The sequence below is a fragment of the Chrysemys picta genome, chromosome 5 (assembly GCF_011386835.1).
Source record: "Chrysemys picta bellii isolate R12L10 chromosome 5, ASM1138683v2, whole genome shotgun sequence".
NCBI classification, from domain to species: domain Eukaryota; kingdom Metazoa; phylum Chordata; order Testudines; family Emydidae; genus Chrysemys; species Chrysemys picta.
In genome coordinates, this window is record NC_088795.1 from 30,258,540 (window position 1) to 30,280,702 (window position 22,163).

Sequence of the window (22,163 nt, forward strand, 5' to 3'; positions counted from 1 at the left end):
CAGATCCAACAAACACGGCTACGCCCCTGCTAGTTTTCCATATAAACTGCTAATTCTACCATAAAATCATCCACAAACAATAATCACAGTCAACATTATGTTGGACTATATGAGAGCAGCTGGATAATCCAGAAAACTGTACAGTATAAAAGCTGCTTTGAGTTCTTCTTTGCACTGCTGGAGTGATGCAAAGATGACTTAGCGTAGGCCAGGGGTCAGCGACCTTCAGCACTCAGCCCATAAGGGTAATCCACTGGCGGGCCACGAGACGTTTTGTTTACGTTGACAGTCCACAGGCGGTTTGCCGTTCCCGACCACTGTGATTAATTGTCAGCCCTAATACGGAGCCGAATCCCTCACTGCACTGGACTTGCACCAGGCTGAATTGAGTTTATTTTGCCTATGTGGTGTCAGTGTCCAGATTTTCAAAGGGAAAGGAATGTACATGATGTTATGAGAGGAAAGTGAAACCTTATGCAAACAATTTAAAAGCCTAAATCAATATTAACTAAAGCTTTGATTTTTATCTGTACTAAAAATAAACAAACATACATTTGGGTTCTGTAATTACCACAATCCACACAACTTTTGCTTTTACTATTTAGGATCATTATAAAACGGCCTTTTCATTTTGTATATGGTCAGCTCCTCTCCATTAGCCTGTGCACTACAAATAGTTTAAAGCAAATTTTAAAAAAAATAAATTAAAACCTATTTTCAGGTCTCAAAGAAACTGGGTCAAGAACAATGATCAAGACACATTAAATTAGGACAAACATTTTAAAATTATGATAGTTTTTAATTTAATACTATCAATTTTGACAGCAAAAAACAGGATACATATTAATACCTACAAGTCAATGTAGAAAGACAGCAGAAAAACTGAGGTCAGAAAATATAATAAGAAAATTAGGTTAATGCCAGATTGCTAGAAATGTGCTGACTGTAGAAGATTCTCTAGTAAGAATGATCATGCATTCATAATGGCACTCACTCTCTCAGAATAACCGAATATATTGGTGTAAACAATGTTGTTGGAGTAGCCGTATTGGTCCCAGGGTAATAGAAAGAGAAGGTGGACGAGGTAATATTTTATTGCACTAACCTCTGTTGGTGAGAGAGAATGGTCCCTTGAAATGCGTTAATTATTTATACTAGACAGTCTGTTCCACTTTGTATTTAGCTGTGACACTCTGAGTTAGTTTCCCAGAGGAAGAGCTTGAAATCTTGTCTCTTTCAACAACCAAAGTTTGTCCAATAAAAGATATTACCTTGCCCACCTTTTCTCTAGAATTTAACAAGATGGATGACCTTTTTTGAAATTCTGGGCCCGCATTTCTATGGCCTAATCCTTTGATACTGGAATGAAGTATTGTTTCATGATTGTATTTATTATCTTATGTTTGCTCTGCTCAAACAAGGTGAGTGTTCAGTGGATAGTTAATTGTTCTTTATTAGGAAACTTAATACAGGAGATGAAATTACGTCCATCATTGATTTAATAAAAGCAGCAAGAACATAAGAAATACTGCCAAATATTCATGAGATGCTGAAAAAAACCATGAGATTTAAAAAAAGGTGTTTTTATTGACTTTGTGTTGTCTGGATGTTTAGGGTTCACTTGTGTCGCATGTCGCATTTTCAAGTTTTTCTCTGCAACCATGAGAGCTAGAAACTTACAAGGGAGGGAAAGAAAGAATGAACTGAGTTTCTCACATAATCACATGATATCAAGAGCTGGTGCTTCAAGAAGAATACCAATTACTAAAAAACTCATAATAAAATTGCAAGATTTAGCAACACTGCTGAAAATATTTTGTTTTCATTGTATTTTCCAGAGCCATATATGTAAAAGTATATTTATTACTAGAACTTGATCTAGCTTAAACTATCCTTGGCCTTTTATGTTACTCAAGCCCTGGAAAATTGCCAGTTCTGGTTTTATACTGTAGCAGGCCATCCTATATAGAGGAAGTCAGTCTACCAGGAGAGCCCCCACACAAACAGCCCTACAGCACCAAACTTCAGCATGCTGTGGAAGGCAAAGGTAGAGAATTCACACAATAATCTTTCCCCCATGTTCTAACTCCCAATTCTCAGGTCCTTCAACACTCCAGTTATAGTAACAGTGCATGAGTTGTTCGGATTCTGTCCTATATGATTGTGGGTGGCAGCCTGGATAGGATTAGGCCTTTTTCCAGTCACCAATTTTTTAATCTTCTGTAGGCGTGGCTCCCTCCATGGCTAACCAATGTATAACTGAAGTCAGTCAAGGAGAGAAGTTTATACCATCTGTTGGCTGCAAACTTCTCATTGGCATCATGAGAGACAAAGGGCAACAGCTAGAATATCCTGAGCTCCCTGCCTGAAAACATGATCCAACCAGTCAGCGAGAGCAGTGATTCTCAACCTTTTTTCATTTGCGCACCCCTAAAAATTTCAAATGCTGGTGGGGACCCCTTTGGAAATCTTAGCCATGCTTTGCAGCCTCCCAGGTGTCTGCAGGTTGAGAACCACTGAGCTAGGGAAGACCGCAACTAAAAATCTTAGGACCCTAGCTCTTTTATACTTCACCACCTGACTTTAGTAAGTTAAGAAGGGACTCTTCTCCCTTTAACAAGCAGATTCTAGGAATGTATTTAATGGACTATCTGCATATCTGAAAAGGCAAATGGTTATCTGTGGTTATCAGCTGGTGCAGAGTGTGCAGATCTGCTCTGAAGAAGCAAGGGAGGGGGCTGCATATGATGCCTTGGACACAGGAGTGGCGCCGGGGTTTTTGGTGCCTTAGGCAGGGGTCCTTCCGCGCTCCCGGTCATCGGCAGCAATTCTGCAGTGGGGGGGTCCTTCCGCGCTCCCGGTCTCCGGGGCACCTCGGCGGTGGGTCCCGGAGCGAGTAAAGGACCCACCGCAGAATTGCCGCCGAAGACCCAGAGCGCGGAAGGACCCCCCCGCCACCAAATTGTCGCCCCCACCCCACCCCCCCAAATCCTGGTGCCCTAGGCGACTGCCTAGGTCTCCTAAATGGAAGTGCCGGCCCTGCTTGGACAGGCAGAATGCCTCAAAGCATCACCTGTTGGCTGCTGTAGTTCTGCAGCTCCCCTCCCCCCACCATTACTCCTCAAAGAGGCAAGAACATGATTTTGCCCATAGTGTATTATCAAATAGCTCTATGTGCAGTACTATTTATTAAGCATACAACCCATATGGAAAATAGATGTGGGTTACATGCTGCCTTTTAGCATTTTCTCTGTTTCCAAAGCAGCATTTTCATTCTTAGTAACTATTGAGTTACAAGCTTTGTAATGAATTTTGGAATTTAAAAAAATATTCGGGCTTCTAAAATGTTCTGTATTTCAGGCCCTTGTAATACAGGGTAGGGTAGGAGGCCCCTGAAGATTTTCTGTAGTTCACAGGGGCCTCTCTTATCTGGTCACTGGACACTTGATGAGTTGGCAGTCAAAAAAAAAAAAAAAAAAGAGAGATGGTCACAACAGCATAGAGGTCAATTATGGGTCACGCTTTAAATGTACAGGCTACTTAACCCACACCGAAAAATAATATACTTCTTCTGCTCTCTGTCTAGATACTTAATGGCCCTTATCAGGATATCTGAGATCCTACTGTGTATGGAATATAGTTTTTATTTATTAATTATTATTATTATTAAATAATGCAGTTCAGTAACATTGTCTAACAGCCAGAAAAAGAGGCAACATTTTCCAAGTACGGAAAAAAGCCTGTCCTCAGACTCTGACAAGTAGAAAATCCAATATAACTTTGACTAAATATTTACATTTACCTCTGCCCTTGGTCACGGTAGGAGAAAAAATAATTTGGTTATTTCAATAATGCCACTATTTTATGTAAATATTTTGTTGATTTGAATTATTCTTTGCTCCAGCTTTGTGTGTGTTTATTATTATTTATATTATGGTAGCATCTAGAAGACCTGACCAGGGTCCCATTGTGCTAGTCGTAGTTTGAAAAATATCACAAAGATAGTCGCAGCCTCACAGTGCTCACAATCTAGGATTATAAGATGCAATGGGTTTACTTTTTAAGTAAGTGTTAAAAAAATTAATATCCTTTCCATATTTAAAATTAAACTTGTTTTGTTAGTTGCATTATAACGAAGACGAAAAGTCATAGTAAATGGAGATCATGGATTTAATGAAGTCCTAAGCAGCATTAGCCAATGTTCATTTTATTTATTTTCTTTTATAGCACCCCTACAAAGCACCTGTAATTCAGAATTACATATATTTAATAGTATATATTAACAACATTAATAAATACTGTTATGGGTCTATTGATAAACACTATCATTGGCCTGATCCAGCATTCCTTGCACGCTCAGAACTCCCATTGAGCTCACTGGATGTTTTGGGTATGCAAGGAATGCCAGAACAGACTTGATATGGGGTTGGAGAAGAACGTCTGGAAAAAAAAAAATAATAATAATAATAATAACTGATGAATTTCAGGAAAGCCAATATGCAGAATTTTGTGCAAAAGGTAATGAAAAAATCTCAAAATGTGTACAATTCTGCAAAAGTAAATGTTCTTTCTAAAGCAATTACTTTTCGGTGTAGACAGATTAGAAGGGGTTAAGTGGGCAAAAAAATACCCTGTTGCATTATTGTTCATTATTTCATGCAGGAAGAAAAATAAATGAAAAGAGTAAGATGAAAGTTAGCCACAGAACCCAAAGGAACACTGTCACAGTGAGCCACTGGTATAAAAAAAAAAAGGCAAAGTGATCAAATATATTTCCACAGGTAGAAAGAAGAGACTGAAATCTAGCAAATGCTTATGGAAAAGTCTTTTTGAATTCTCCCACCATTAAATTTGCAAGTTCTACTGCAAATCTGCACAGGTGTTCCTACAATGTTTTAGTAGACAGCATTGAATAATAGCAGCTTTTAAGATGGTGAGCCACAGCAGTCTGAATGGCCAGAATTGAACTCATATGGTTAGTTCACATGATTTTAAGAAGAGAAGTAAAGGAAAGGTTCTCCCTTAAAGGGCCACTCAAATGGAAACGTCTCATAAAATGGGCAGCATTCTATTGGGTCAGAGTAATGGATGTCACACCCAATGGCAACAGTTGTGGTAAGCCAATAACAAAAGTTACAAAATAAGAAATATAACAAGAACAAAAAAGTTGGGGCTCTTCTACTCATTCTTTTAAAACCTAGAAACAAACAGTGACAGCAATAAGATCCATATACCAGGGTTAGTTAAAGCATGGCCCGGGGGCCAAATAAAACTCCCATTGTTATATGTCTCTCATAATTGACCTCAGGTTTAGTATGCAGGCATGGCACACAGAATCTGCTGGTCTCCACATGCAATGCTCCATCTTGAGCCAAGACCACCAGCATGCATGTTAGGACATGCAGTTTCCTACATTAAGGCTGCAATCCATTCTACCTCATATAAATTAGGACCAGATTTGGGACTCCTGGCAAGTTGTCAGAATGGACCTCATCTAAGCAAAGTATGGACACTTTGTAAACTCTTTCAAACTTGGGTGCCTACATCGGCACGTAAGCACCAGAATAAGTGGCCTGATTTTAAGAGGTCACAAGAGTAACGGGAATTGTGGGTGATCAGCACCACTGAAAAATAGAGAATTCATTTAGGTGCTTTCAGATGGATTTAGGCACCCGACTTTAAAAGGATTGACCTTTGTTGGTTTGGCTTTTGTTTCAACTCACAAGAAATCTGAGCCAAAGAAAGAAACTAACAATGAGCATTATGGGCAGGTCTTCACTAAGGGGGGGGGGGGGGGGGGGGGGGGAGAGGTCGATTTAAGACACGCAAATTCAGCTACGCGAATAGCGTAGCTGAATTTGACCTATCGGAGCTGACTTACCCCACTGTGAGGACGGTGGCAAAAATCGACCTCCGCGGCTCCCCTTCGACGGCGCTTACTCCCACCTCCGCTGGTGGTGTAAGAGCGTCGATTCGGGGATCGATTGTTGCGTCCCGACGAGACGCGATAATTCGATCCCCGAGAGATCTATTTCTACCTGCCGATTCAGGTGGGTAGTGTAGACCTAGTCTATGGTTAACAGCATACCTGCCTCTGCCTTGGACTCATAAATTATGATGATTTGATTGGGAAAGCCTCCTCATTCTAAATTCTGTTTATTAAATAGCTAATGCCATCAAAATTACTATCAGCAATGATACTAGTGTTCAGCACAGCATAAAAGCCTACAAGAACAACAAATTACTGCATAGCACTACATATTATTTTGCACTAACACCATGGTAACGCCTAGGACTAGTTGTAAGTTCATTGGCTGCTTAAGAGAAGATGGAATTTTCTTCCATAGAAGTGCAACACAGGCGCTGCCACAGAAACTATTGTGAAAATGTTCTGGCTTCTCTCTCTCAATCAGTGTTTGTTATTTTTAAGAGATGAAAAGTGTGCTAGGTGCCTCACAGAACAGGATATAGGCTCTTACTCTGAAGACCTTACAGTCTGAATACAACAATGAGGGTTATCAACAGACACAAAAGGAGGAAGAGGAAAGATAAGGATAACACTAAGATCACACCCTTACTCGGTAAGACATTTACACATCTCGGCCTCAATTCTGCAGACACAGATGTTCTGCTTTTCAAAGCTAATGCACACCTGCTCACTGATGTGGAGTTGCAGGTGCTCAGCCCTTTTAAAAGAGAGGCCATTAAGTATTCTGGAAACATCACATTGCTTTTGCTATGTCAGGATCAGAGGCCACAGTTGATTCCATTATGATAGCTGGTTTTGCACTTATTTCCTTCCCCCTTACATTTCTATGTATTATAATTATTAATTTTAGAGTCAGAAAAAAGGGATTTAAGAACAGGCTTGAGGAGACATTCCATGCACAGTGGGCAGCATGGAAGAAGGCACAAAAGCAGGAATAGGAAAGGGACAGATACAGAAAATTTCCCTGGGAAGGATACCCACTGACTCCCTTAAAATAGCTTTGTTTCCCTGACCCCCATCTGCAAATGACAATTCAAATATCGACTCCTGTAAATCTTAATGGGAGCTGCCCATCTAAAATGCAACTCATTTAATATTCACCCTGTAAAGCAGGATTTCTCCCTGCAGTCACCAGGCCATCTTCTGCTTCAGAGAGTTATTATCAGTGAAACGGCTCATATGCTTTAGTGCATAAGCCACCCTCTAACAGAGATGATTAGGAAGAAGAAACTTCCCTCTATGTGCAGGCTATTTCATAATTGCCTACAGGAGGGTTTCTTGCAGTTTCCTCTGAAAGTATCCATAAATTAAGCGGAAACAAATGGACACAATTCATCTCAGCAAATCCTACTCCTGTTCCATTATGAATGAAAGAATATTAGCTACCTTCTGAAGGAGTCGGTTTAGATTTGTTCTTGTGCTTTGATGAACTATCACACGGGTGAAAAATCAGCTGTTGTAAGGCAGCTGGACATATTGCAGAGAAGCTGGAATTTGTTATCTGGCTGTTGTTTGGAAAACCATGAAGTGAAAAGATGTCCTCACCAGACATGCACTGAAAAAAAATGAATAAAGATTATTAAGATGACATGAAATTAAGAGGTGACAGATGACAAATAAATGCTACACTAAAAACATTATTGTTATGCAGTGAAAATACAGGGCGGGATTTTCCAAGTAGCATACTTTGCACATTCCTAATTTGTGCATGAAAACACCATGACTGTGTGACTTGAAACCACAATTCACATTATAAATCAATGGAACTTGTTTCTAATTCACCTAGGTGCTTTTGAAAATCTTGACGTCTGTGTATTTATGACCAGTTAGCCCATAGCTTGAAATAACATTGAAAATACTGGCTCACAGTATATAAAACTAGTCTAACAACTAAATAATTAAATCTAAAAATATTTAGGATACCATTAAAATCTCAATGACAACATATCAACAAATGATAGTTACTTCAGCAACCGTTATTCACATAAATAAATATTTCAAAACACATGCTGTTTTATTTGTTTCGATAAACTTGAATTAGACTGTCCTAAGTGGACCTACTGTACGTTGTATCCAATGTTTTTTTTAAATCCATTTCATAGCACTGACTGTTACAGAACAAAATCAGAAGACATTTACTTTAAGAAAAAAACATTCCATTAAGACAAGTACCTCTTGCTCATTAGCTTAGGACAAGCCAGTAGCTCCTGTGCTAGCATGCATATATTTTGCTTTAGTATGTCAAGCCAGGAATTCTTTTCAACATACAGCTAATAGACAGAAATCTTGATTTAAGCTGCACAGATGTGAATTGTTTGACAGTACACAAATAATTTATAAGCCCTTTTTATTCACACATTTTTCTATAATGACCAATACGTGAAGTAGTTCTTCACTTGAGTATACACATGAAAACAAAAAGTTTTCACATACCAAGGACAAGTCGTGAGACAACAGGTGAAGTCAAGTGTTCTTTCCATACAAGCTTTGAATAATAGTCAACCTAGAATATCTCAGTGTTGGGGCTTAGGGGCATTTTAGGAAATATATATTAAGGGTCATTCCCTTGCTCCTGTCAAATAATTTTGTTTAATTCTCTGCTCGAACCACAACAACTACAGAATGAAATAATGAGTCTTCAGGTTAACAGGGCATTGCTAGAATAACTTAAGATAATGGGCCAGATTTTCTGCTGGGGTAAATTGGAGCTGGTCCTAATCATTTACTTCAGTAATGCTGCATTCATTTACACTAGCAAGGCATTTGGCCAATAGTATTCAAAAAGGTGAAAGACTTGTACACACAACTGGAATGTGACTATTTCTGATTAAACTTGCAGCAATGAAACCCTCAGACCAAATTCAGTCCTGGTTAAAGTCTCATACTTCAGCAGAAGTACATCCACAATATTTTTGCCCATCACACCTAATAACCCAATTAAGGAAAGCATCCTTACTGAGGACAACACTTAAGCATGCGCTTAAGCACAAATCTTATTGAAGTCACTGAGGCTTAAGCACAATCTTAAACAAATGCTTTAGGTGTTCTCCTTAATGGGACCGGGGGGTGGGGGGTGACTTAAGGACATGCTTAAGAACTTTCTTGAATTGGGGCCTAAAATTAGTCTTCTAAAATGACTTTCTGCCAATGCATTTAACAGACTGTATTTTAAGAAAGTAAAACAAAGTTTGCTGGTTGTGTAGACTTTATTAATTATTATTACGACAAATCAATCAAGTATTGCCCCATGGAAAAAAATAAACTAACACAAACTGTACTTAAAACTATTCATAGTTTTAATCATAATTATGTCAGAAAATTAGCCTTGGAAACAAGTTTGTCTGGTTTGACTGGGTTTTGTAGGACAGCAAGTTTTCTTCTCAGTCAGTGTTAATATCCTAGTTCCCATGGTTATAACAACCACAATTCAGTGACATTAAAGAGTTCTGCCTTAGCATTTTAATGCCTGGTGTTACTTTTGATGTTCTCACTCATCTCAATGGAATTATTGTACATGATCAGACAATATTCTATGTGGTCATTCACAGTACATCTACACAGCCCACAGCAGCGAGTCTCAGAGCTTAGGTCAACAGACTTGGGCTCCTGCTCCAGCGCTAAAAACATCTGGGTCGGTGTTGCAGTTTGGGCTTTGAAACCCACCTTCATCCTCAGGCTTCAGAACCCACATTCCAGCCCGAGCCTGAACGTCTATACTGTTTGTAGTGCTGTAGCATGATCCCAAGTCTATAAACCCAGGCTTGCTGTTTACATGTTCCCTATAGTTCAAGCTTTTTAGAGTGAATCTCTCTATTGTGTAGTCTGCACTGGTTCCAGGTTTCTAGTGTGCACTCCGCAGGCTAAAAGAGTGCAAAATATATAACAGGTATCTACAACGTGTCAGAGAGGAGAGTTTCAGTATAAAGTAGTGGTTCTCAAACTATGGCCTACGCCCACTAATGGACTACAAAGCCCTTTTTGGAGGTCTGCAGCATAAAGCATTTGGAGAACCAAGCAGGAGAGCACTCGGGTTTGGGAGAGTAGGTATCCATTAAGAGGAACACAGAACTAAAATGATGGATAACCACTGGCTTGAAATATTATAGCAATTTCCACAGAAAGCACATCATGTCATGTTACTTAGGACAGCAGGTGAAACTTTCTAGCTCTACAAACTGCTTTAAGGGCATCCTTATAGTAATAGTGAAACTAAACTACTTAATAACCGTTATGAAGTCATGAATTTTAGCAGGAAGTTTCCCTAACGAAATGAAAGCTTTCAGATTTCCCTTCAAGGGAAACTTGCTAATTGAAGCATACTGTTTTTGTCACAGTGACACAGTACCTAGGGACATTATTAAGGAGATGCTCTAAGTAGGAAGGATTAAATTTTTGGTAAACATCGATTTCACCACATACACAAAACCAGATAAAAAAAATTTCCATTGATAATTGAAATTTATAGAAGGGCAATAAGAAAAATGTTGCTTAAAGAACTTAGAGTTTGATGTAAGAGTTTGATGTTTGTGTATTTTGACATGATGTTGACAATTTGTATTTTATCAGTTGTAAAGCTCTAACTTATTGAATCTCAACATCTACTGTCATTTAATTATTGTCTCACCCTCCCGCACAACAGTGAACATTTAAATTAATAAAAATTGAAAAAATGCTTAAATTAAACATTGATATTATCGGTTGAAATCATTTAAAAAAAAATCAAATTCTTCCAAGCCTTGTTATAAGTTAGTAAGATTAAGGCTTGGAACTCTGGTTACATGTGATTAAAAAAAAGCAAACAATGCCTTTGGCCAGTGGCTAATATAAATGTAAGGGGGAGATAGAAGAAGGAGAGTTTTTATTTGTTTTTTTAAAGAGAGAAACAAATACACATTATAGTTGCTCATGATTGCTCTATCCCCATCCATCCTGTTTGGTGCCCTGTGCATCCACTTCACTCTTGTCAATAATTCCTACAGACATCAATGATCTAACACAACTTATATGAGTTCATTTACATAATAAAAAAGGATTAAACCTTTTGGAAACCTTGAAATGGGACCACCTTTGTTTGCACACTGCAAGACTCCAGATTTGTCTTGGGTGGATAAATATGCTGAGACAACCAAGTTATTGTATAAATGTAAGCTAATGAATTTTGTATGAGTAACATCCTTGAAAACAGATTTCTTTAAAAAAAGATACTTTAGTTTAGTGTTAGGAGCATGGGACTGAGTCAGGACACCAGAGTCTTTGATTTTGCCATTGATTTGCTCCAAGAGCTTGGGTAAGATCTCCGTATAAGTGCAAAGTATTATTATTATTAATTACAGTAGAACCTCAGAATTATGAATATCAGAGTTACGAACTGACCAGTCAACCACACACCTCATTAGGAACCAGAAGTATGCAATCAGGCAGTAGCAGAGACAAAACAAAAACAAAAAAGCAAATACAGTACTGTACTATGTTAAATGTAAACTATTAAAAAAAATAAAGCATTTTTCTTCTGCATAGTAAAGTTTCAAAGCTGTATTAAGTCAATGATCACTTGTAAACTTTTGAAAGAACAACCATAACATTTTGTTCAGAGTTACAAACATTTCAGAGTTACAAACAACGTCCATTCCCAAGGTGTTCATAACTCTGAGGTTCTATTGTAATTAGAAATAATTCAAGCAGGGACATCATAAATTAAATGCAATAATTTTTGAAAACATGAAAGAATTTATCAAGGATTCCAAATCCTTCTTGCGGAGCAAATGTCTCAGTCCTAGTGATATTCTGTAAGTCATTAAAAAGATGTCATAGCCTTATCAATGGACTGAAGATATCTCTCCACTATTGAAAATAATGATGATGTAACACCCAAACTCTTAAATCTTGGTGATGGGATCAAAAGAATACCATTTAAAGAAATTGTCAGACAGGGGTGGAGATAGCTGTCAACAAACATTTACACCAACTAATCAAAACTTTTATTTTCTTCATATTTGGGTTCAAATAATTATATGAAGGTTGCTTTTTAAGATTGTTTAATATAGACCTTCTATATATTTCATACCTGGATTCTAAACTACACTACAAATGTAATTATCAGTAATATACAGCTTTTCATTATGCTTCAGTTATATATTCTTTGGACATCACTTTTTGTAGGACTGCATTTAACAGTTTTAGACAAGAGGCAATATTTCCATATCTATTGAACTGGACTTTCTGAAAAAGCCTATACCTGATCAGAAGCATGTTAGTGAGGATTCTGTCTATACTAACAGATTTATTTGGGCATAAGCTTTCGTGGGTAAAAAACCCCACTTCTTCAGATGCATGAAGTGAAAATTATAGATACAGGCATAAATATACTGGCACATGAAGAAAAGGGAGTTATCTTACAAGTGGAGAACCAGTGTTGACAAGGCCAATACAGTCAGGGTGGATGTGGTCCACTCCCAATAATTGATGAGGAGGTGTTAATACTAAGAGAGGGAAAATTGCTTTTGTAGTGAGCCAGCCACTCCCAGTCCCTATTCAAGCCCAAATTAATGGTGTTAAATTTGCAAATGAATTGTAGCTCTGCAGTTTCTCTTTGAAGTCTATTTTTGAAATATTTTTGTTGAAGGATGGCTACTTTTAAATCTGTTATTGAATGTCCAGGGAGATTGAAGTGTTCTCCTGATGGCTTTTGTATGTTACCATTCCTGATGTCTGATTTGTGTCCATTTATTCTTTTACGTAGGGACTGTCAAGTTTGGCCAATGTACATGGCAGAAGGGCATTGCTGGCACATGAAGGCATATATTACATTGGTAGATGTGCAGGTGAATAAGCCCCTGATGGTGTGGCTGATATGGTTGGGTCCTCTGATGGTGTTGCTAGAGTAGATATGGGGATAGAGTAGGCCAGGGGTTTCTTACAGGGATTGGTTCCTGGGTTAGGGTTTCTGCAGTGTGGTGTTTAGTTGCTGGTGAACATTTGCTTCAGGTTGGGGGGCTGTTTGCTTCAGGTGGGGGGGGGGGCTGTCTGACCCCTGACTGAATTGGCCTTGTCAACACTAGTTCTCCACTTGTAAGATAACTCCCTTTTCTTCATGTGCCAGTATATATATTTATGCCTGTATCTGTAATTTTCACTCCATGCATCTGAAGAAGTGGGGGTTTTTACCCATGAAAGCTTATGCCCAAATAAATCTGTTAGTCTTTAAGGTGCCACTGGATTCCTCGTTTTTGTGGATACAGACTAACATGGCTACCTCTTTGATATCTGTCTATACTATTGTTGAACCTATGCTAGCCATGACCAGATTTGTCCCAGTGTGGTACATGATAACCAAGCCAAGCTACACACTATTCTGGGTAGCCTGCAGTATGATTTTATAAAATCTCAACTGAGTCAGAATGGGGTAGAATACTATTCCAGCACTCCTCTGGCAGCCCTATAGGTGTCTGCGTAATTTAACATTTCTTGCGTTTAAAAATTAAGGCCAACTTTTTAAAAAGTGCCTACTAATTTTGGGTGCCTTCGTTGCCGAGTGCCCAACTTGAAAATCTTTTGGCCTAATTTTCAGAGGTACTGGGCATCCACAACTCCAACTGATGTGGCTGAGGGCTGTGTACACCCAGCACCTCTGAAAAATCAAGTTCTCTTAAACTGAGCAGCCAAGAGCAGGGACTGAAATGAGTGTTACAGCTGAGTTAACAATCAAAACTTCCATTCTTCAGGAAATTCTGATATTTTGAAATTGTTTCCATCCCGAATAGGGATAAAAAGTAAATATATTTACATTTTTCTCAAGACAGCAAGTTCCAAATCAACTTTTTTAAATGTTGAAACATAATGAAGCAAAGTGTTTTGTTGAGGTTTGTTGAACCAAAGCAAAAGTGTTTCTTTGCAACTCAGTTCAACATTAAAATTCACTTACATGGAAAAATACTAACCTACTCTTATTTAAGTCTCTATGTGTGTATTCTTTAGGGCATATGTCTCTCTTAGAGGATGACCCTTCCATGACTTTCCCACATACCCACTTTGAAATTAAAGCAGTTCCTTCTGGGCAGCTATCCAGTACTGTAAGCAGGAAGCCTACACCTGTGTATTAAACCTGAATTAACATGTTCCTGTTTTATCTAATCCTGGATCTGTAACGTGTGAGTTTTTCTGCTAACAGCAAGACACATCTTTGAGGGGGGGAAATGGCCTAAGCATCTAGCCTTTTTGATTGCAAAGAAAACATTTCAAATGCAGTGTTGGCTTTCTGAATCTGCTGTCAGATAGGCTAAAACAACAGCTCTAAAAAGAACTGCCCCCATTCACTTCCATAAGCTGTTAGCTCTGAAGACTAATAGCTGAACATCCCCAGGGGCACCACTTCGGTTGGGGGGCTTCTCCCTCCCTCCCCCCGAGTTTCATACAGGAAGTTTGCTCATGGCACACATCCTACCCCCAGATGAAGCTCTTAACTGCAGCACAGCCTGAGTGTGGAATGTGAGTTCTGCAGAGGAGAGGCACTGCTCCCAGCTTATGCCCCTGGGGCAGGGAGTCAGTATTGTGTTTCTAAACAGAGGCAGGATGATTAAGATAAGAAAGAGATGGTAATTAAAATAAGGATCTGGATGTCCTTAGATGAGCCTGGAAAACAGGAATCCCTCTGTGGGGGTGGGCGGGGGATTGAAGACAGAATGTAGGGGACTCAGAACAAGTACGGCCAAGATTACATTCAGAAAAGAGAGAGATGTGAAAGGGATAAGTGAAAAGAAAGAGCCAAAACCAAGGGAAGGGATAGCATGTAGCCCCATCTCTGTTGCATCTGACTGCCTCACTATGTTTAATCTATTTCTCCTCACAGCCCCTCAGTGAGGTAGAGCAGTGCTGTTATCCCCATTGTACAAATGGGGCACTGAGGCAGAGCGAGACTAAGGGCTGGATTTTGAAAGGTATTCAGGCACTAGTGAGATTTTTCAAAAGCGCTTAGAAGGTTAGGTGCTTTGTAAACTCCACTAGCTGCATCTTTGGGTGCCTAAAAACCTTTGAAACTCTGTCCTTAAGGCACTGGCCTGAGGCAATACAGGAAGTCCCTGGGGGAAGTACAACCCAGGTGTCTGAAGGCTATCTCACTGCTGCATGTGGCAAAAAAGGAGAAGTCTGATAGATGGAGCAAAACCAGTTCTCTGAGACACCAGCAAATGGTCCCAGGAGATTGGGAAGGAGGTTGTGATTGACAGCATGAAAAGCAGCACAGAGGTCGGGAAGGATAAAGAGAGAGGGGTGGCAGGTTCTACCTCATACTGGGTTATAGAGCAATGGCTGCTGTGCAATTTTACATTGTAACTGAAAACCATTTTATTTTGTCTTTTTTTTTTCTGAGTTTGAAAATAGGAAGGAATGAGAAAGTGTTGTATGAGTATCAGTTGTGTTTATGCCTCAAATTCTTAAGAGTTTCAGCTGTATCCAGGCCAATTTCAGAACAAAGAAAAGAAATTGCATCCACAGAGTCCATAAAGTTGACTATTATTATCATGATTTGTATTATTCACTGGGCACTCTCTCTATGCTCAACACTGTTCAAAATATGCCAGAAAACGTAGTCCCTGAGCCAATGCATATAAAATGTGTAGCCCTGGATAAGACGGCTCAAATATTTAAGTATGAAGTATATAGTTATTGAGGGATAGCTCAGTAGTTTGAGCATTGGCCTGCTAAACCCAGGGTTGTGAGTTCAATCCTTGTGGGGGCCATTTAGGGAACTGATATTAAAAAAAACCAAAGTCTGGGGATTTGTCCTGCTTTGAGCAGGGGGTTAGACTAGATGATCTCCTGAGGTACCTTCCAACCCTGATATTCTATGCATGGAAGCGCTGATGGCAACAGAAGTTTTACTTGACTAAAGACTGGAAGATTTGATCCTCCAACCCTTTTTCAAGAGCTCCTATGCCTCTTTCTTTTTCTTTCCTGCTTGCAGTGACCCTGATATACCTCAGAAGACTCAATTTTTTTTCTCAACTTTAAAATGTGGAATTTTCTTGGTGTTTGGTTTTAAATAGTCTCCTGTGAGAACTGCAACTCTCAATCACTATAGTGTTGTGTTTAAGAGCCTTCTGGAAAGTAACTAGCCTTTAAACACAAGTGGGCAGTGTTGCCAACTCTCATGATTTTGTCATGAGTCTCATGATAATTAGTTTTCCTTAAAGCCCCAGCTCTTGAAGAGAAGTGGATATGTGATGATTTCAGCCTTCATTCTTAAAAAAACAAAACAAAAACAAAAAACAAAAAGAACAGTTTCTAGTCCTTGTGGCTACGGCAAAAAGCTTCAAAATGTGACCCCAGTGCACCCTAAAGGCTCAAAAAGCAGAAGGCAAATAAAAATAATGCCAAGTCTCTTATTTTTACATAATCTCATGATTTTTGGTAAGCCTGACTCAAGATTTTTGAACATTTTGGGTTGGCAATACTGTGAAAGTGACTTGAAAGTCAGTTTCTAGTCTCTTATTTGTAGTATGGCAACAGCCCTAGAGCCCCAGGTAGGTGCAGTATAAACTCATGGGGCTTTGCCTTGGTAGGATGTTTGCAAAAGTTAAATGATCTATTCCAAGCTTGGTGAACTGCAAAAAGTGAGTAGCCTAAATGATAGAAAGTAATCTGGATTTTTCTACAATTGTTATATTCAAAAGCAGGAATATAGGTTTAAAATTTTAAACCTAACTAGTGTCCCTTAAGTAACTTGACACAAGATGTTAGAACATGCTAGTATTAGAGCTGAATGGGTCTAATATTTATTTAAATGTTCTCTCTTTATATAGGAATTAGACACCGTGCTCCTGTCAGCAATGTCTAAGGTTCTCCTCCCCCCCCCCCCCCCGATAATAAAACTAGAGTTTTCAGGTGTATAAGTAGCCCCTGGAATCATGGTTAAAGTTGCCCTCCCTACCAAAATCTGAATCGGACCCCCTGAACGTCTCATGTTTCAGGGACCTGGTTATGAACCATGAAAATTCAAGAGGAAAAAACCCTAATGTTTGTACACAAAATGAAGTTGGTATGCTTCTACAGAGGCTTTCCTTACATCATGATCTTATATCTTAATAAGTTAAAAGTAAGATGGCATCTAACCACATTTTATCATTCATACCAGTAAAAAAAAAAAAAAAAAAGTCTAATATTAGGTGGATATTTCCAAAAGGATTTAAAAACAAACAAACCAAACAACAACAAAAAAACAGTTGCTACATTTCTGACTAACAACATTTCATAACATTAACAGCAACTTTCACCTCTCTCTCTCTGCTCCTCTCCCTCCACAAAGATTGGTTCTTACACACCAAACATAACAAAGGTGTATCACCTATGTAAATCACTAAGCTGAGTCAGTGTTTCCAGCAGTAGTCATAAGTGGTAGTACCATCACTTGTGGTAGCACCGGGCTTTACAGATGTTCTCACTTGAAATGCTAACTTCAGCTGTCAACCCAAATGAATGCTGAACAGAGAAATGGGTAGTGCACTAGGGGCTGCAAAGGACACATGTACTACATGGCCATCTGATATTCTTTTTAACTTAGCCTAAGATTTGGGATAGAAGAAACACACAAAGGCAAATTAACATTTTTCCCCAGCAACTAACTTAGGGATAAATTGAGTTCTCTCCTCAATAGGTGAAGTGTTTTCCCCAGACAGTGGAACCAGCCTAGTTCCCATGCAAAAAGGAGAATTGGATGCTGGAGTGGGGTGTGACAAAGACATGCCAAGATATGCCCAGGCATGTCCTGGAAGTATATTACATCTGTGTCCAACCATCTCCTTGATATTTCATCACAGAGGGTCACGTATAGTCTCTATCAAAAGCTAAAAACGTAGCTGAGCATCATGGTAAGTATGGGTTTCCTGAACTGGAGGAGGTAGAACTTGTCACTTGAAGTGGTGTTGGTCTCAGACCTGACTCACTCAACATTGAAAACAGCTCACATCTGTCAATTCAGCCAGCACTGTGTTTACAGTCCCAAGCAGTTGCAGACTTGAGTGCTGACAAACACAAATGTCAAGGACTGTATAAGAGAAAGGAAGAGTGCCCAAGTGTCATCCATTATGAAGGCAACAGTCTGCCAGCAGGAGTGTCTCATGAAAAGTGCATCCCAGCTCTCTGGACTGGACAAGTGCTGTAAGGACTAACCTTTGGGTGAAAAATACCTTACTAGACAGTGAAGTAAGTTGTTAATAAGCATAGCCTCTAGATTGCCTTTTATATTTGTCTTATATCTGCAACCTGGTGTTTCCAATCCTTTTACTTGCTTTTATTTAATCTTTAATTCAAGCTTAGTTGAATAAACTTCAATTTGGTTTTACTATAGACACCTCTAAGGAGAGCATTGCTCTGTAGGGGCACACGGCTCCTACAGAGGCTGTGGATTGAGTAAATTGCAGGTGTAGAAAAGACAAGGGATTCAGCACTCAGATTCCTATATTCTAAGGCCAGAGCCTGTGATCATCTAGTCTAACCTCCTACATAACACACTATACACTTGAGTGGAACACAGTAGGGTGTGTAAATTGCTGGCCTACAGAGGGGAAGAGCCCATCAGTGCCCACATTCACCAAGGCCTGAGCCATACAGAAAACATGAAGCGTAAGATGCAGGATGCAACTGCATATCAAAGTTGTATGCACACTGCCCCTCCCTACACTGCCAAGATAACCTGAAGGGATGGTCAGAAGGCTGAGGCAACAGGCATCGTTCTGCCTTAGAAGATACAGATGTTCACCCTGGCTATATCTTACAGGAAGCAAAAGTTTACAAGTAAAGACAGACTACAAAAATTAGGTTTTAGTGTTAACCCCCCCCCCCAAAAAAAAAACAATTAGATAAGTTCATATCCAGCTTCCTTTTAATCCAAACCACTGAAATTTGAAGGAATCCAAATAGTAGGTTCCTATTATAGATTCATAGATTCTAGGTCTGGAAGGGACCTCAAGAGGTCATAGAGTCCAGTCCCCTGCCCGCATGGCAGGACCAAATACTGTCTAGACCATCCCTGATAGACATTTATCTAACCTATTCTTAAATATCTCCAGAGATGGAGATTCCACAACCTCCCTAGGCAATTTATTCCAGTGTTTAACCACCCTGACAGTTAGGAACTTTTTCCTAATGTCCAACCTAGACCTTCCTTGCTGCAGTTTAAACCCATTGCTTCTGGTTCTATCCTTAGAGGCTAAGGTGAACAAGTTCTCCCTCCTCCTTATGACACCCTTTTAAATACCTGAAAACTGCTATCATGTCCCCTCTCAGTCTTCTCTTTTCCAAACTAAACAAACCCAATTCTTTCAGCCTTCCTTCATAGGTCATGTTCTCAAGACCTTTAATCATTCTTGTTGCTCTTCTCTGGACCCTTTCCAATTTCTCCACATCTTTTTTAAAATGCGGTGCCCAGAACTGGACACAGTACTCCAGATGAGGCCTAACCAGAGCAGAGTAGAGCGGAAGAATGACTTCTCGTGTCTTGCTCACACCACACCTGTTAATACATCCCAGAATCATGTTTGCCCATCTCTACTTGTTCCTAAAGAAACCTAACTGACATTATTATTTAAAGACTTTGAACATATATTGTTACAATCTTCAAATGCTTCATCTGGTTTTACTATGTTCTTTTTCTTTATAAAACATTTAGCTATGATAGATAGAGTCAATCTATAAAATCAAACCCAGCATTTGAAATACAATTCTCACATCTACTGATTCTCCCATTTGTAATTTTAAGGGATGATGTTACCAAGTTTTCTTCGCCCACTGTCCAACTTCTTTGCAAGCACTCTTGTTAATACAAAGCAGTGGTCACCAACTGGTAGTTGGCAATCGACTGCTCGATCCTGGAGCCTCTGACAGTTGATCGCGATCTCTGGCCATTAGAAGTCTGGTGGTGCAGCAGGGCTAAGGTAGGCTCCCTGCCTGCCCTGGCCCCATGCCACTCCAGGAAGCGACCAATGTGTCTCTGAGGCGGAGGAGTCTCCACGCACTGCTCCTGCCTGCAAATACTGCCCCCGCAGCTCCCATTGACCGGGAACGGGGAACTGCAGCCAATGGGAGTTGCAGGGGCAGTGCCTGAAGAGAGGGGCAGTGCGTAGTCACATGCCCCCCCTCCAGGGGCCACAGGCAGGGCCAGCCTTAGCAAGAGCAAGGCCCAATTCCTGGGGGCGGGGCTTGCTGCTGGCAAGCCCCGTCCCCAGGAATCAGGCCCCGCTCCGGCCGGGGTCGCGGGGTTTGGGTCCGGGCCGGAGCGGCCGGGGGTGCTCAGCCAGCACTGCTCGGCCAGAGTCGCTCAGCCAGGGACAGGGACGGCACCCCGGGGCCAGAGCCGCCAGGGCTGGAGCCGCTCGGGCCAGGGGTGCTCAGCTGGGGCCGGAGTCGCGGGTCGGGGCCGGGGGTGCTCGGGCGGAACCGGGGCCGGGCTGGGCTGGAGCCAGAGCCGCTCGGCCGGGCCCGAGCTGGGCCGGGGGTGCTCGGCCGGCGCCAGGGCTGGTGCCCTGGGGCCCGAGCCGGTGCCCTGGGGCCCGAGCCACTCACCCGGGGCCCAGCCGGTGCCCAAGTCGGGCCGGAGCCAGAGCCGCTCGGGCCGGGGCTGGGAGTGCTTGGCCGGGGCCCGACTGGGCCGCGCCACACCTCCCCAGAGCCCTCCTCGCGCCCCCCCCCCAGCTTACCTGCTGCTGCCCGCCTGCCCCTGCTTCTTTTCAGAATTCCCGCAAACATCTGATTCGCGGGAAGCAGGGGAGGGGGAGGAGCAGGGGGGCAGAGCGTTCAGGGGAGGGGAGGATGAGGAAGTGAGCTGGGGGCGGGGTGGACAGCTGCGGGGCCCTCTTAGGCGCAGGGCCCGATTCAGCCGAATCGGCCTAAAGCCGGCCCTGGCCACAGGGGTATGATAGCAGTTTCCAGGAGCAGCATGGGGCCAGGGCAGGCAGAGAGCCTGCCTTAGCCCCGCTGTGCTGCTGACCAGGAGCCACCTGAGGTAAGTGCCAGCCAGAGCCCGCACCTCTCCTGCACCCCAACCCCCTCCCAGAGCCAGCACCCTGAACCCCCTCCTGCACCCCAACTCCCTGCCCCAGCCCTGAGCCCCCTCCTGGAGCCAACACCTCATACCCCCTCCTGCACCTCAACACTCTGTCCCAGCTGGGAGCCCCCCTCCTGCACCCAAACTCCCTCCCAGAGCTTGCACCCCTCACCCCCTCCTTCACCCCAATCCCCTGTCCCAGCCTGGTGAAAGTGAGTGAGGGTGGGGGAGAATGAGCTACAGAGGGAGGGGGGATGGAGTGAGCAGGGCGGGGCCTCGGGGAAGGGACAGGGTAATTTGGGTTGCACTTAAAATTCAAAAAGTGATCTTGTGCGTGAAAAAAGGTTAGAGACCACTGCTATAAAGGCTTGTAAAGAGAGCCTGTATTTTAGTCCTCCAACACTTATATCTGAACAATCATATTACTATGAACCTTACGAGATAAGATTAGGTGTGGTTTAATTTTGTTATAGTGTAAAAGATAGTTGCACATGTACTTTGTATGTTATACTGAAAATGTTATTTTGTATTAATATCTAAAGATCAGTCAAATGAAAAAAATAAAAGAGTCACCTTGTTACCACCTGCCTCCAGCATGAGGGAATCTTGCCTGTACTAGCTGAGTGTTAACTCCATAACAGGAGCAGCCTGTGACCCATTCAAATCACTCTCCTCTGGGCGATACCAGTCCTGTCTGTGCATTGCAGATTGACAACAGATGTAACCCAACTTCCAAATCCCTTTAATGTGTCTTCTTGTGGCATCCAACCCCTGATCACTGGATATACATTGGAAATACCCACATACTGTGTTCCCAAAGGAACAGTGTGTCTCAGTTTGCCCGTTTCACCATAAACCGCTGTCAGGGCCAGCCTTTGGGGTGGGCTATATGGGCCCCAGCCCATGGCAGCCCATCAAGAGGGCGTCATGCGCAGGGTTTGGATTCCCACCTGACCTTCTGCCGAGAGGTAGGGTGACCAGATGAGAAGAAGAAAATATCGGGACACGGGGCGGACTGCGGGTGGAGCAAAAAAAAAAAACACAAAAAACAAAACAAAAACTACCACAACACCGGACTTAAAAATCGGGACAGTCCCGATTTTATCAGGACGTCTGGTCACCCTACCGAGAGGCCAGCTG

At 41.5% G+C, this 22,163-nt stretch overlaps 1 protein-coding gene across 5 annotated transcripts in view; it reads right to left on the minus strand.

Annotated features, from left to right (window-relative positions):
• SLC39A8 (solute carrier family 39 member 8) overlaps positions 1 to 22,163 on the minus strand; it is a 41,974-nt gene that overhangs the window by 14,180 nt on the left and 5,631 nt on the right. For all 5 annotated transcript variants that reach the window (XR_510121.4, XR_006176780.2, XR_006176779.2 and 2 more), the window contains exon 2: positions 7,376 to 7,544. Coding sequence is in view for 2 of the 5 variants with exons in the window: in XM_065596180.1 (XP_065452252.1) it covers positions 7,376 to 7,544 (169 nt within the window). In the remaining 3 variants the exon portion in view is untranslated. The remainder of the gene's footprint in view (positions 1 to 7,375; positions 7,545 to 22,163) is intronic.